Below are 14,650 nucleotides of genomic sequence, written 5' to 3'. Positions count from 1 at the left end.
CCATTCGAGGGGGTCAGTACGCAGCCCTTACAAGCTGCAGTTTGATTGGCCAAATGAACAATATCCGCACCTCGACACAAAGAACGAGAAGAATAGAGACGAAAGGACTCCTTTGTAGAGCAAAGATAATAGGAGACAAAGCAGCCGCGTACTTACTCATTCGAGGGCACACGGGGGGCGAAACTGAAGACGGTTGCGTAGGTGGGAGGATCTTTGAGTTTAACTCTATAACAGTCTAATATACTTCCCCGGGATCTAAGGAGCCGCGTGGGAACGAGGCGCAAGGAAAACTAGAGTAAAAACAAAAAGATGGGAGATCAAATAAAAGAGAAGTTTGATAATCCTGTTGTAAATACCACATTTTTTGCTATTTTATTTTTTTTTTCAGTCGTCCGCAATTTAAGAATGTAAAGTATTGATTGTGATCATTAAAGGGTGCTCAGCCATTTATCACTTTAATGGAAGTCTATTGTGTGCATGTGACGTGCAATAACAACAACTACGTCAATCAAAAAATTAACAGCACTTGAACAAAAACGCTTAGGCAACTGGCGAAACGATCTTTAGGTACGAAATAACAATCTTTTGATTGAGAGAAGGGTTGTTACATTGCAGAGAAACGATTAACACTGTGAAAGTTCCGGGTGTGTCCAGAAAGTGTCGATGGAAACTCGTATTAGCCAAGATAGCGTGCTGTGAAATACGGAAACCATGCAATGTTGATCATCTGTGTCATCCAGCTGTACTTTTTGTGTCTTAGAGAGACAAGCGCCTCACAAGGTATATTGGAAGAACTGTTTTACTTGGTTCTGTATTTTGTTCTTATTGTATTTTTCGTAGGAGTTCTACTACACCGGGACAACTCGGATATTGCGTGGAGTTGGTCGAATGCGTTTACTTTGGGCGATGGAATCGGGGTGCGTGTTTTCCCTCAGTTACTTACTCTAGCGGGTAATAATTAGTTATAGACTTTTAATGCAGTTGACCAGAAAACATAATACAGGGGTTAAAAACTGACTGGAGTAGAAAACCATTTGGTAACTAAGGAATAGCGATTTATAAGAAAACACGCAAAAAGAACCAAGAAGAAAGTGCATTAAACAACTGCCTCGGGAGTAGCGTCCCTAAAATTATGATATTATTATTATTATTATTATTATTATTATTATTATTATTATTATTATTATTATTATTATTATTATTATTATTATTATTATTATTATTATTATTATTATTCATCTATCCGAACCTTAACCTCGGCTTTTGTGATTTTGAATTATCCATGTCGGATAGATAAGTTAATTTGATTATAAAAGCTGAGCTTGTGTAAACAAGCTTTCTTTAACTTACACGACGTTTTGGGTTTGAGCAAACAGTTCAAGCTCCTTTTTCGCTAAACATTGGTTTTGTGGTCTCAGTTAATTTTGGATGCAATTGTAGCCTTGAGGTCTTCTTTTTGGCTTCTTTTTAGAAGCATGATTTGACTTTTATCTTTCTACCCTTGCAAAACTTTGGTATGACGACAGTTTTTTTTAATTTGGTTATGACAAAACGCGCCGCATGGTTTTTACTAGTAACCATTCGAAGTCAACATTTTACCACTCTAGAATGGTTTAGATCCTTGATTTATCAATTTCATATTCACCTCTACTAGTCAATTTTCAACTTGTACACTACCTTTACCTACTTTTCGCAATCTTTGTTGGAAATTAGAAGTCGCCCGTGCAAACAACACTAAGCAATGTTTACAAGCCGAATGGCGCACATCCCGGCTATCGGAACCGAAAACTAATAATTCACACATAAGCTGGTTAATAAAAACGGACTTTTTCTTGACCTATATCACTTCTTGAAAGAAAGATTTATCTTTCATTTCTAAAGTTTTTTTATATACTCTATTTTAATCTTATTTGCCGTCCTGTTAAAGCATGTAACAATATTTTACTAGAGTTTTAAATTATTAAAACAAGTGTTTTTGTTTATTATGCAGTTACTGTAATACCCTTGAGACCAGAGGCTCCGAGATTTTTTCAAGCGAACCGAGATTTTTCGAGCTTGCTTCGAAGTGTTTCTGCCAAAACAATAGCGATCTGTAGTAGAAATATATTTGGATTGTTGCCGTGAACTCAAAACAAGACCGAGTCTCTCACATTTCCCCTAACTGAAGAAACAGGTTTCTGTATCATGTGAGAAAAATGCCCAAACAAACGATTTGTTAATTTGGTAGCCAATCAGAGTGCTAGGGTCAAGATCTGACTCAAAAGACGACCGCATTACACCAGAGGCTGACGCCGCCAGCCCATTTGAACCTCCGTCCCCTAGCATGCTGGGAAAAGCGGATATTCCACCTCTGGAACCCAGGGTATTACTGTAATTTCGAAATTTTCAAATTCGAACATCAAATAGCAAAAGCTGATGAAATCCCAATGCACATGTATTTCTTTTTGGTGTTATCTGACAAGAGAACTTTTTGGTTTCTTTCATAACTGTGCCCGAATTATTTCGATATCAATCTCTCAGGCGATTCTCTGCTAGCAGAGGCCTGTTTTCTCTGTATTTCGCTGGGCTGACGTTCGCGAACGTTTGAGGGGGTACTGAAAATTGTTATGAAGATAGTGGATAAGCCTTTCTGGTTTAAACTCGTCCCCAGAGTATTCTGGGTATGGGTGGTTTTCAATTTGACGTCTAGTTGACGAAGAGACGCCATATTAAAAATTACCTAGAAAAACTTGGGGACGAATTTGCCGCTGTTCTTATGTTGTGTTCCATCACAGTGGAAGCGTGACGTTAGCAGTGGAAGTTACTCAGTGTGCGACCTGGCCTTCACACAGACCAACAGCACCAACAGCTGGCAAGTCTCCGAGTTCATCCAATCACAAGACGCCATAGAGGTGACTATCAAGTTCGTATTCACCGCCCGACAGTGCCCAGGTGGTTACGCGTACTGTGTGCAATATTTCAACTTATTCACCTTGGAGACTGATGACCAATATGAGAGCATGAATGAAAGCGTCATCAGGGATGACTTCAGATTCGTGCAGAAAGTCTTGGCCTCATCCGTGTGGACATCATTGGTCACTCCCGTCAGCAACGTCATCAATGTTACCATGATAACACAACGAAAAGGCTTCTACCTCGCCTTGAAAGATGTCGGAGCCTGTGTAGCAGTCAGCGGTATCAGCGTGACATATAACTACTGCCCTAATAGTGTCATTAATGGCGTGACGTATCCAAGGACTGTCTCGTTGGCTTTGCGGGACGGTGTAACGCAAGTAGAAGGGAACTGTTCCACCATGGCAGTACAGTACCCGTACAACAGGACACTGGTGGCGAATTGTTCTGCGAGTGGTGATTGGCAGGTCCTGGAGAGTGATAGCACGTGCATGTGTAAGGCGGGGTTTGGGCTACTTGGGGACAAGTGCAAAGGTAAGCCAGGCGCGTATACAGGGGGGGTAAGCCAGGCGCGTAATCAGGGGGGTGGGGAGGGTGCACAGATTACGTGCTCCCCCCAACCTCTGTTCGCCATTTATAATGGATCGTTTTAGAGTTAAAAATAGTCCAAAGATCTGAGAAAAAACTGAATATTAGGATTTAGGGGTGAATTGCGATACAAGAGTCATGGCATCGAGATGCGAGGATTGACCATAACCGCAGTCTTCAGCTATTGAGCTAGAATCCCCTGATATTTGAAAAGTCCCTTATGGGCTATACAAAATATAAAATAAAGTAATTAATAATAAAGATAATAAAGGTAATAATTATCTTTAAAGGTAATAATAAAGGTAATTAATAATAAAGATTATTATGATTTTCTATGGATCTATGAAAAGGCGCTGGTAGTGATAATGATAATCATTTTGCAGCTTGCCAAAACGGAGAATTCAAAAACATAGTTGGCAATAGTGGATGTATAACGTGCCCTGGTCATACCCACTCCAGTGTGCTCCGTGATGTCTGCATCTGTGATGCTGGGTTCTACCGAGCATCGGTCGACTCGCCACTTGGTCCATGTTATGGTAAAAGCTCCGATTGTGACAGTTAAGCATACATAGCATAGCCAACAATGTAGAAATCCTTTTGCTTTCAGGACCGCCATCAGAGCCAAGAAATCTTTCCTACACTACCATAGCAACGGGCGTTATCATGGTGACATGGCTACAACCAATAGACACCGGAAGTCGCAGTGACGTCACGTACGATATCAGCTGCCACAAATGTCTGGCCGGTGCGTGCACAGAGACTTGTACAGACGTCATACTATGGCCGTCCAATCAGGGTCTCTTGAACACTCACCTGATCGCTACCCTAGGGGCTAGTGGGGATATAGGAGATGTGAAGATCACGGTTTTCGCAAAGAATGGAGTTAGTGACTTGGCAGGCTTAGGGAAAGCTAGAAATGGTAGCATCGTCTTGAGTACGCTGGGTACAACGTTGTCGCCGACGGGTACCTCTACAGGGCGTGCCGCGGGGAATGGGACAGGTACTACAGCTTGGGTACCCACCGGAGCAGGTAAGAGTACATCGTATCAATCGTGTCTCGGAATAGGGTGTGGGTGTGGGGGATTTATGAGTGATCCATAGATTAATCGAAGGCTCACTAGACCCGATTTTTCAGAAGAGATTTGATTGTTCACTAGCTCAACGATCCGCGCGAGTCTGCGCACAACAAGCCTAAATTACTCATCACCATATCTGTTACTCGTAGGCTCAGCAGACACAAGCAGGCAAGTCGCCATAGCAATAGGCGTGTCATTTACTGTAACCCTCATCGTGTGCATTGCTCTGGCCTCCGCACTGATTTGGTACTTGAGGAATAAATGGCGCCCAAAAGTGATAAACCTTGCCCACCTCAGCAGCGAGCGTACAGGTCATAATGGGGAAGATACCTTCCACGACAACTCCTCCACCGAGACAGACTTGACTGATAGTTTCAAAATCTGGCAGAATGCTCAAAACAACCTGTCGCCCAAGATCAACGCCATGCGTATGTACCGGAGAAACTCAACGGAGCCTCTGACAGTAAACAAGGATGGGGAAAGAGAATCGCGTGAAGCCTGGACTCCATTACAGGGAAAGAAAACCGGTTTTACTGGATTGTTTACAAATAATAGACTTGGCTCTTCAGTAACGGTGAAGAGCTGGTTCCCTGAGCCCCAAGTTCAGTACGATGTTTGATGGGATATGAACATAGAGAACTTTATATTCGTGAGTCCCGAAAGCTTCTTAGCTCTTTTAAAAATCTTTTTTATAGAGATGTTAAGACAACAAGAAAGGCTACTGCGAGGAATCATCCAGTGTTCGTTATTCGTCTCGGAGCTACTCAGACCACAAAACGCGAAACAAGAAGAGAAGAACTGTGTGTTGTCATAATTATGTATATTTAGGTCTTGTACAAAAAGTCACGCTCGAACTGTAAATGTTACAAAAAGGAATTATCAATAGTCATTAGTACCTAGTCATGAAATCAGCGCGAGAGGAATTAATAATGAAATGTAGAAATACAACGACAACAGGTTTCTTTTCTTTTTTTTATTTCTGAATACATTGAATGAAATGTCCTATGAGATCACAAATAATTACACAAAGAATACCCCGAGGCATTATGTGCACTCGTCCACCCGAGCTGGGACAAACCAGCCCTACTCCCCTCGCTAGCCACGCCCTTTCCCGCTAGCCACTAAAATGATGAAACTAGTTTTAAAGACTACCCTGTACCTTCTGTTATCAAGGTATACCCAAACTAAGCAATCATCATCACCATCATCATCATCATCACAAATACCAACATTACCATCACTATTACGACTATCATCATCGCAAATAACAACACTACTACTATCATATAACCATCTTAATCATCGCCGTCGCCGCCGTCATCATCACCGCCAATACAAACATTACCATCAACCTCCTTACTTTCATCACCATCATCATCATCATTATCATCACCATAATCTATGTAGCAGTAGTACCACATACCTATCAAATACAAAACTGCCATACCCATCTCCATTATCTCCATGGGACAGGGTTTTACTGGGTCGAGATGGTGCTTTTCATTCTTGCTTACTATTCTATAACTCTGGGTATCATCCACTCCTGAATGTGGGTGATGCCCAGCGTCTCAGTTCTCTAGACTTCCAATATATTAAAAGAATGTCACCGCCTAAAAATCTGATTATTTGTATTGATACAATTGGTATAGTGTAGAAAGACACAGCTTTAGTGGTCGATTGCCAGGAAATGCATGAAGTCTTTCTTGTTCTGTTTAGGCGTCCTTGTGGGTCGTCCAAGGTTTTTTCTACCGCCCTTATTGCATTTAATCTCCAGCAGTACAGGTCCTTCCATCTCGCGCATGGTTTTCACCTTGGCGGCAATGTCCGCTGGCTCGCTGGCTTCCATCACCTAGAATAGGAATAGTTTAGTACAAAAGTAATTACATAAGCTTATTGACATTTACTAAATTTATTTCTAAACAGGAAGGTCTAATGTATGCACAACCAGTACATGCCTCGGAAGAAATTTAACACAGTATAAAAGCTGAAGGATCGGGAAAACAATACAATGCATTGCACCAGTCCTGCCGTAAGGAAAAATGGGATTTCACAAAATTCAACACCTAATCAATCCAGCACCTACTCCAACAAAGCCTACAGAATCATAATGCAGCACCTTCTCTAACGGCACCTGCTCCAACGGCACCTACACTTACAAAACTAAGAGAATAAACACCTCCCTTCAATAAATTTACTAAAATCAAAGTTACATAATATGCACCTACAATACAGCACCCTCTCAATAACACCTACTCTAACAAAAGTTACAAAATCAACTCACGTTCTTAGTTCTTTAGCGTTACAGACACATATAAGTGAACTGATAGAAACAAATAGGAAGAAGCTCTGCTAGCAGGGCAACACCTTGGGGTGTAAAACAATAAACTGAGATTGTGTTGTCAGTGACATATTACCGTTTTATAGCCACATGCACTTGCAATAGCAGTGAAACTGAAGTTTTCATTGGCAGCGTCTGTGGGCTGACCCCCTACAGAGTCATGACAGCCATTGTTGATAATGATGTGTTTGAGGTTGGCACTTCCTTCGCTTCCAACTGTGGACAGAGCACCCATGTGCATCAGCACTGCACCATCACCATCCAGACAGAACACCTAATACAAAGATAATGCAGGGTTAGGCCTCAATAAACAGGTAGCATTCAGCGGCCGATACAGGGTTTCCAAGAATGGGGGCCGAAGCAAGGGTTTCCAAGAAAGTGGGGGTCGGATCAATTGTTCTTTGGGGGATTCCCTTGGATTTTTTTCAAGCCAAATATCTGAAAATAGGTGGGCCAATCCTCAAAACAAAACAAAAAATACACAGGTAATTCATGGAAAACAAAAGCCAACAAAAACCTCCTTCACTAGTGACTTTGTTTGGATTACACAAGATTAAAAAAACGTCAGTAAAGGAAATAAACACAACGTTCTTATACCCTACATTTTTTTTCTTCTTCAAACTAATATTCAAAAGCCCTGTCTCTACTTTTCCCCCCTTGTTCAATTCCTTTGCAAGTGAAAATGATCCTCAGAGTTTTTGTAGGGAAGCAAAGAGATATAAAATACTGGAAACTTTGTAGGGAAGGAAACAGAGATGAAATTATGGAAACCTTTATATTTACAGCCACCACACAACCTTTTCGGTTAATGTTCACTTAAGAAGTGATAGATCAATTACAGCATTCGACAGTTACCTGTCTCTTTGGTCTGAACTTTGCAATGCCAAGAGCAATGGCCGACGCATGGCCCATGGAGCCGACGGTCAGGAAGTCCTTCTCATGGCCTTGTTTCTTCTCCACCCGGTACTCAAACAGCTCTCGGGACAGCATACCAGTGGTGCCAACCACCACATCGCGATCATGCAAATTGTCCACCAACACCTTCAACACGCCTTCTCTATTCAAGGGGTACCTGAGCAAAGAGGAAAGCAAGTTGGTACCATTGTGGAAAATTTAGCTAAATGGAAAATTATTTGTTTTGTTTTCTCACATTTAAGCCCAACACACTACACTCAGACATTTGCAGGTTCATTTCCAAAGACATCTAATGTGTGCAGGGCAAAATAAATGCTTGGCTCTTACTTATCTGGTCCATCATTGAGCTTGAAGGGAAGGAAGTTCTGACGGCGGGCCAGTAGGCAGTAGGGGCTCTTGGTTGTCTCCATGTGTTTGCGGGCGGTGTACAGGGCCTGTTCTGCACCCTCTTGGTAGTCAGGAAGGACTTGGAAAGGAATTCCACAAGATGCTGGGAGAGGTTAAAAATCCAGTTGAATAAAACAGTGTTTTATATGTTATCATACACTTCGACATGATTTCTAATACCAGGGACCCCCCTCCTACACAAGAATGTTGATTATATAATTGACTTTGACAAAACTTAACATATTATCCCACAGACCCAACAATGAACACAGGGAAGGTGTGGGAAAAAGTCTATCTACGCTTTTGTGACTGTTTTTCTGTAAGAAACAACACTTTAGCCTAGTATTGTACCTACTTCACCTATCACTGGGGGTTACAGGGGAAAATACTTTCACATCTCAATTATCTTGCTTTCTGTATGAAGCAACAATTAAGTCTAGCATCATAAATACTTTTTGTTTTACTAGGGGGAGCTTGAATATAGATAAAGTCAAATGACCTTACCCAGTATTCCTGGAGTGGCTTGGCCTTGAACTACGTGCTGGGGCTCGTCACGTTTACCAGGTTCTCCTCTCCAGCCCACCAGCAATAACATTGGGATGCTGTAAACACCATTCACTGCCAGCGACATCAGAGGATTGACAATATTGCCAATACCAGAGTTCTGTTTATGAAACCATTATAATAAGATACCTAAGAAATGTGCCTGACTAGGCATAAAGCAATGGATTATTCTCTACACTAATATCATTAGTTATTCTTTTGTGAGGCAATTTTAAATGCTATTTCAAAACTCATTGAAATTACTGTACACTGATACACTTAACAAATTGATATCTTTTTTGCATGCATCTGTCCTCGAATAGATGTACAGATGATGTCACGGAGCGTCATGGCACACTGACGTATTCTGTGCATCTAATAAATCATCACAGAAAAATAAGATATATTTGTTTTATACAACAATAAAAATGTTTTCTTAGATTACAATTTAGTTTTGAGGAGTGTGTGCGCATGCTGACACCAAGCGTGCGTGTGTCTTCTAATAACACATGGACCCTTGACAAATCAGAGCACAAGATTTTAGAGTGTTCTTTCATAAATACAATTAATACATGGTTGTCCCTGAAACCTGGCGATTACGACTAATGAACTGATGCCTGGACCAGATAATGGTACACTGTCTTTTATCTCTTTCAAATTTACTTGTTTACCTGTAAGTAGACAACGGCAGACTTTCCTGTGGCCATATGATACCCGGATGCAAGGGCTATGGCCTGCCCTTCATTCGCAGTGATAACATGGTGCGATTTGGGTGTAACTGTCGCCACGTATGCACAGAAGTCTTTTAACAAGGAGTCGGGAACACCACAGAAAAAGTCCATATTGTGCTGACGCATAGCATTATAAAAATCCTTGGGATCCAAGAAGTCTCGCACTAACTCTGTGTAATTCCCTGCCTCTTCATTGCGCCTCTGCTGATCTTTAACCTGGGAAAAAATTAGATTTGAATTCATCTTACAGCATAAGTTAGCTTAGAGTCAGAATAAGTAAATGATTCGCAAATGAGAAAGATAAATTTAGATGATTTAGATGCAATAAATCATGACTTCCCAAAATGATACAATGCTTCAAACAAATTCTCTCTTAATTTTGAGCTGGAATATTACAGAGAGAAATTTAATAAGAAATATGAACAGTCAAAGTGCTAGGATCCTAAAAGATCAATTATATCATGAATTTAGAATTTTCTATTGCTAAGAAACATACTAAGGCTGAAAAAATGTAACAATCACACTCTCACAGATAATGCCACTTTAAGGGGTTACAAAATATAAACAACTAACAAAAGTGACTTCGGGGCAAAATACATTGCTTAATATAAGCATTAAAATACTAATATGAGACTACCAGGCATTTGGAAATATTATAAGCATAATCAATAAAAAGGTCAATGACGACAGAACAGGAGAGGATATAACTCCTGAAATTTTATATAAGACTATATTTACTACTGTATTTATGTGTTTAGGTAAAAATATAAATAAACAAGAGGCACATACTGTAAAGGCAATGTATAAAAAAACAAGATTTAAACTTATTGAAGAGAGAACTAATAAGAAGCAACAACTGTTTAAAGAAAGCAGGACCAGGCTTTGTGCCACAAAAAGACAAAAACAAATAAACCAGCGTGTGAATAAACAAGGAATTTGCAGCCAAGTAAGAAAACAGTTATCATCATTAGTTCTGATTTTCAAAAAGTGTTGATGAAAAAGCATCTACACCATATTAAATTTTAGTAGTATGTTAAAAAAGGCAATTCTAAACAGTGTGTGTGTGGAGAATTAAATCATGGTTATGGATAGATAAAGGCTGAGTTAAGGGAGCGGTCATTAATAAGTGGGGGGGGCATATTTTTGCAAAACCCTGGGCTCAAAAATTTTGCCCCCCCTCCTCTAATCCAGGCCCCAAAATCATGACCCCCCTAAACGATGGCCCAAAAATTTGCAACCCCCCCTACAACTACAAACTCCACTTTTTTATATTAGATAATTATATGTCTTTAAAACCACAGAGTGTAACTGAATATAACCTTTATTAAAATATAGATCAGCTAGCATGGCAATTTTGTCCTATTTAATTTAAGTACGAATTTTCACTTTTGCTCATTTAAGAGTGGCACAGAGATAAACAGCAAATACCAATGTCGCTAGAAAGTGACTACATCATCGATAATGTTAACAAAGACATTGAGTCTAGGTTTCACAACATTTTAAAGTATTTGTGTCATTGTTAAACTGATTGTACGGGCAGCTTTGTCTGTCAACCACGAGAGGGTTTTTCAAAATTTATTTATATAAACAAATAGATATATAATTGTAAGAAACATTGTGAACTTACAATCAAGTTACATTTGAACAATAACTCTCTTGCTCTGTATTATAACCAGACTTGAATTCGGTGCCCCAAAAAATGTGACCCCCCATTTAATTGACAGCCCAAAAAAATGTGACCCCCTAAATCGGCACCCAAAAAACATACCCCCCTACATATTTGCTAGTCCTCCCAGTCATTAATGAACCCTCCCTAAGGCATTTTAAGCACTCTTTTTATGAGAACCTAATCAGCCTTGTGGGAAAGAATAGGTTCTTCTTCTATACATGGTTAACCCTATATAATAAGAGTGGGTGGGAAAGACTAGGTTCTTCTTCTATGCATGGTTAACCCTATATAATAAAAGTGGGAGTAAAAAAATATTTTGATGGTTATATAAAAACTGAAGAATATGTTTGGTTCCATTATCTTAGTATCACGAAGTAACAAAAATCACCAGTACAATACTACAAATTGAAAAAAACCTAGATCGATTTGTTTACATTTATATGTGACAGCGTAACAGGCAGTCATCTCTATTGTTTTCCGAGGCAGGAGCATTACAAACAAATTGAGGGAAAATGTTTTTATCTAATAAATGCAAGGAGATAATGGAATTAAGATAGTAATAATAAGGCAATAAGTTTGCTAGATCGAGATACGATTTAAACTCTAATGAAACTACTCCTTTATAAACAAACACAAACATGCTGGTTTACGTTTAATGACTAATGGAGGTAATATTTAACTAGTCGCTCGTTGAGTGTTAAATATTCAGTTAGATCGATACTGTACAATTGGAAAAAAAAACACAAAACAGTGCAATGGAATAGGAAGCTCAAAGCTTAAAACTTCTGTTAGGAATCCTTGTTAGGCAAGAGAATGGGTAAAAGCTGAAAAAAATGTAAGACTTGTGGACGTGTCAAAATATGCAACTTTGGACGTACACACCTATTCACTACAAACACAGAGAGGCTCTTGCGAAATATTACTAATAAAGCCAAGATAATAAGCTTACCTGTTGCTCAGGATCTACCAAATGCTAGAACATAAAAACAAAAACAAATCAAATTATAAAGGCACTTTTTATTGATGAACATCGAGTAATAACACGGGATGTAGTTTACCTCGGCGGCTGTTCGTTGTGGATCAACCGGGGAGGTTGAGACAGCCCGAGTTCCAATAAAAGCTCCCTAAATGGAACGACAAAAAAATACCACATCATAAACTAGATCCGTATTATCCATATGGCAGTTCGGTATTCACATACCCGTGTTGTTAGGGAGGTTTCGGAACGTTTTAGAAGGGAGATGAGAAAGGCTCGACCAGCCGCCATTCTAAATATTTGAGAAAAGACTCGCTTCGAGCGGGCGGTCGCATGTGTTTCGAGATCGACCAATCAGTGATCAGAATTACTCAAGGTGATTGTTGCGAAAGTAGGAGTGCACTCATCAAGGCTCAACGCTCATTCATGGTTTGTTATGAAGAACTTTGAGTAAACGTTATAAAAGTACCTAGGATTTATAAGTGCAATTGCAAATATAAAATTTTAGTAAGCTCTAGTATTGTAAAAAGTAAGATCTAAAGAAGTCTTTGTAAATAAGATGTATTTTTGTAGATAGTTCGTGAAAGTTCGAAGTCACGCGATATTGTTTATTTGATACAGATACTATTTCTAGGGGGTTCTAGAATGTAGTGTAACAAATACAAATTTAAAGCCATTTAGTGGTTACTGGATCTTGCTCGCGTGAGCGATAAAATCACATAAATTCGGGAAAGTTCGTAAGTGAAATAGTATTCCAAAAATAGCTTTAGGTAACTAGCTATATTTAGTAAACAAACGAGTATAAAAGAAGAAGCGTTAGTATTGTAGTCAGTCGAATAGAACAGTACATCGCAGGGGAATTCATATATTAGCTAACTTAGCAAATTAACTTACTAGTACTAGTAAATGAAATTGGGGGCGAGAAAGTTTAGTGGTATTATTTTGAAATTTTATAGAATTTTAAAATTTTATAGATAAAAACATACTAGTAAACAAACTTTCGGGGCGAGAAAGCAATCTGACAACTCGCCCCGACATTTGGTTTACTAGTATAACAATAACTATACTATGAAATGAAATTACGGGGCGTAAAGCGAAAACGACAACTCGCCCCGAGATTTGGTTTACTAGTAATAATGATTAGCAGTGTCCTCTTGGAATTTTTTTCATTATCGTTTTGTGGGCTTTTGCTTACCTGGGAGGTCCACGCCCCTCCCTAGAAGGCATTTCGGGTTTCACAGTATTAGATAAATTTTGGCCAAAGGCCCCCTGAAAAGTAAGGGATTTACATATCTATAAATATATAGATATGTAAATCTAAGACAGCCGATAATTGAGATGTGCATTTGTTTTATACACGCTAGCCTACGGAAGCTTTTCATATAAGAGTTCCGGAGAACAAAATATACCATACCATTTTTTTACCTTTTCCCTAAAAAGGAATGTTTTTTATTTATAGTTTTGCATGCTCCACACCCCAGTCACCCCTCACCCAACCCTAATAGTCTTACTCACAACTTAGAAAAATAAAACAAAAATAAATGCGCGACCGTTAAAAACTGCGTAAATTCTAGAAAGGACGGAAAAAAGAAAAACCTTGATTTTGTGTCGCCGACTATTGCCTTGGTTCTAGCCTCGCGGTGAAATCGTGCATTTCCCGATTGACTGTAGCTGGTTTTCATGTGCGCTTGTATTTTTATTTACCACAGAAAGGAGGGGGTATTTTGAAATGTGCGAAGTTTGAAATACTGCTGATCTTGTGTGTAATTTTCCTCTTCAAGTCGATTTCGTTCCCGTTCGAGTGCGGGCGTTTACTAAGACTTTACGAAGACTGGAAGGGCGTCTTCGTAATTAAGCGGCAATATCCCCAGTTTAATCCCGGTCGACAACGTAACAATTCCGAATATTTTTAACGGAAAACGCGAAAAATATCTCAAAATTATAAAAAGGAGTGTGTCTCTTGAAAGCCTTTTCGGCATGTAACTGATATTTTAGAGCGGATGGCCTATAAGATAGTACATATTCCAATATATTCTTTCGCCTTTCAGTTGATGTCTCCGTCGGCCCGGCCGGAGTAAACTGTTGCGAATGGCGCTTCAAGTGCTACTATTCGATAAAACTATACCATAGACAAAATTTCAGTTACACCGACAAACGCATAAGAAAAAAACTGAAAAAAGTTTGTCTCGAGCGAGGTTTGTAAGATCGTGAAGGAAGATAAAACTCCATGGTAAAATAGAGTATAGAGAATCAATGTCAAAGCGATCTTCAAATGTCAAATCCACACGAAAACTACGTTATGCTGGAGGAATGTTGGCCTGAGTCCCTCATCCGTAAAACTCATTACGTTATCGATTATCCCTGCGTGTCCAAATGCTTGATCAAGCGCCTTACAAGCTTGACTAAGCGCCATACAAGTCCACCTGTGGTCTGTCCTGAAGCTTTGAAATACCTATCAAGATTTTCAATTTTTGTTGTTAAAAATAAATGTCGATGATTCAGATTTTTTCACAGCTACGGCATCCAAACGCTTTA

The 14,650-nt window shown here is 39.4% G+C and overlaps 2 protein-coding genes across 3 annotated transcripts; one reads left to right on the top strand and one right to left on the bottom strand.

Annotated features, from left to right (window-relative positions):
* Positions 1-16: 16 nt before the first annotated feature.
* On the top strand, positions 17-5,510 carry LOC116617632 (ephrin type-A receptor 5). 2 transcript variants are annotated; one of them, XM_032380522.2, is made up of 6 exons: positions 17-780; positions 841-917; positions 2,775-3,426; positions 3,864-4,016; positions 4,088-4,510; positions 4,706-5,510. In XM_032380522.2, the coding sequence occupies exons 1-6, from the start codon at positions 717-719 to the stop codon at positions 5,173-5,175; spliced, it is 1,839 nt and encodes a 612-aa protein (XP_032236413.2). In that variant the 5' UTR covers positions 17-716; the 3' UTR covers positions 5,176-5,510. The 2 variants fall into 2 exon arrangements, with proteins under 2 accessions (XP_032236413.2, XP_048581178.1); XM_048725221.1 differs by lacking the exon at positions 17-780 and having other exon boundaries at positions 841-951.
* A 4-nt stretch (positions 5,511-5,514) lies between these two features.
* Positions 5,515-12,478, bottom strand: LOC5511287 (phosphonopyruvate decarboxylase). Its single transcript, XM_048725222.1, has 9 exons — positions 12,341-12,478; positions 12,198-12,263; positions 12,089-12,112; positions 9,411-9,686; positions 8,701-8,860; positions 8,137-8,299; positions 7,750-7,966; positions 6,971-7,168; positions 5,515-6,405 (listed from the first exon to the last, which is right to left on the bottom strand). The coding sequence occupies exons 1-9, from the start codon at positions 12,404-12,406 to the stop codon at positions 6,223-6,225; spliced, it is 1,353 nt and encodes a 450-aa protein (XP_048581179.1). The 5' UTR covers positions 12,407-12,478; the 3' UTR covers positions 5,515-6,222.
* Positions 12,479-14,650: the final 2,172 nt, after the last annotated feature.

Source organism: Nematostella vectensis, chromosome 3 (genome assembly GCF_932526225.1).
Source record: "Nematostella vectensis chromosome 3, jaNemVect1.1, whole genome shotgun sequence".
NCBI lineage: Eukaryota > Metazoa > Cnidaria > Anthozoa > Actiniaria > Edwardsiidae > Nematostella > Nematostella vectensis.
This window is presented reverse-complemented; position numbering and strand designations above follow the sequence as displayed.

Excerpts from the sequence above, each read along its gene's own strand:
- LOC116617632 (XM_032380522.2), top strand. The coding sequence starts at position 717 with ATGTTGATCATCTGTGTCATCCAGCTGTACTTTTTGTGTCTTAGAGAG. Across the intron at positions 781-840 it reads AGAGACAAGCGCCTCACAAG|GAGTTCTACTACACCGGGAC; the intron begins GTATATTGGAAG and ends TATTTTTCGTAG. Across the intron at positions 918-2,774 it reads CTTTGGGCGATGGAATCGGG|TGGAAGCGTGACGTTAGCAG; the intron begins GTGCGTGTTTTC and ends GTTCCATCACAG.
- LOC5511287 (XM_048725222.1), bottom strand. The coding sequence starts at position 12,406 with ATGGCGGCTGGTCGAGCCTTTCTCATCTCCCTTCTAAAACGTTCCGAA. Across the intron at positions 12,264-12,340 it reads AAACCTCCCTAACAACACGG|GGAGCTTTTATTGGAACTCG; the intron begins GTATGTGAATAC and ends CGTTCCATTTAG. Across the intron at positions 7,967-8,136 it reads CTCAATGATGGACCAGATAA|GTACCCCTTGAATAGAGAAG; the intron begins GTAAGAGCCAAG and ends CTCTTTGCTCAG.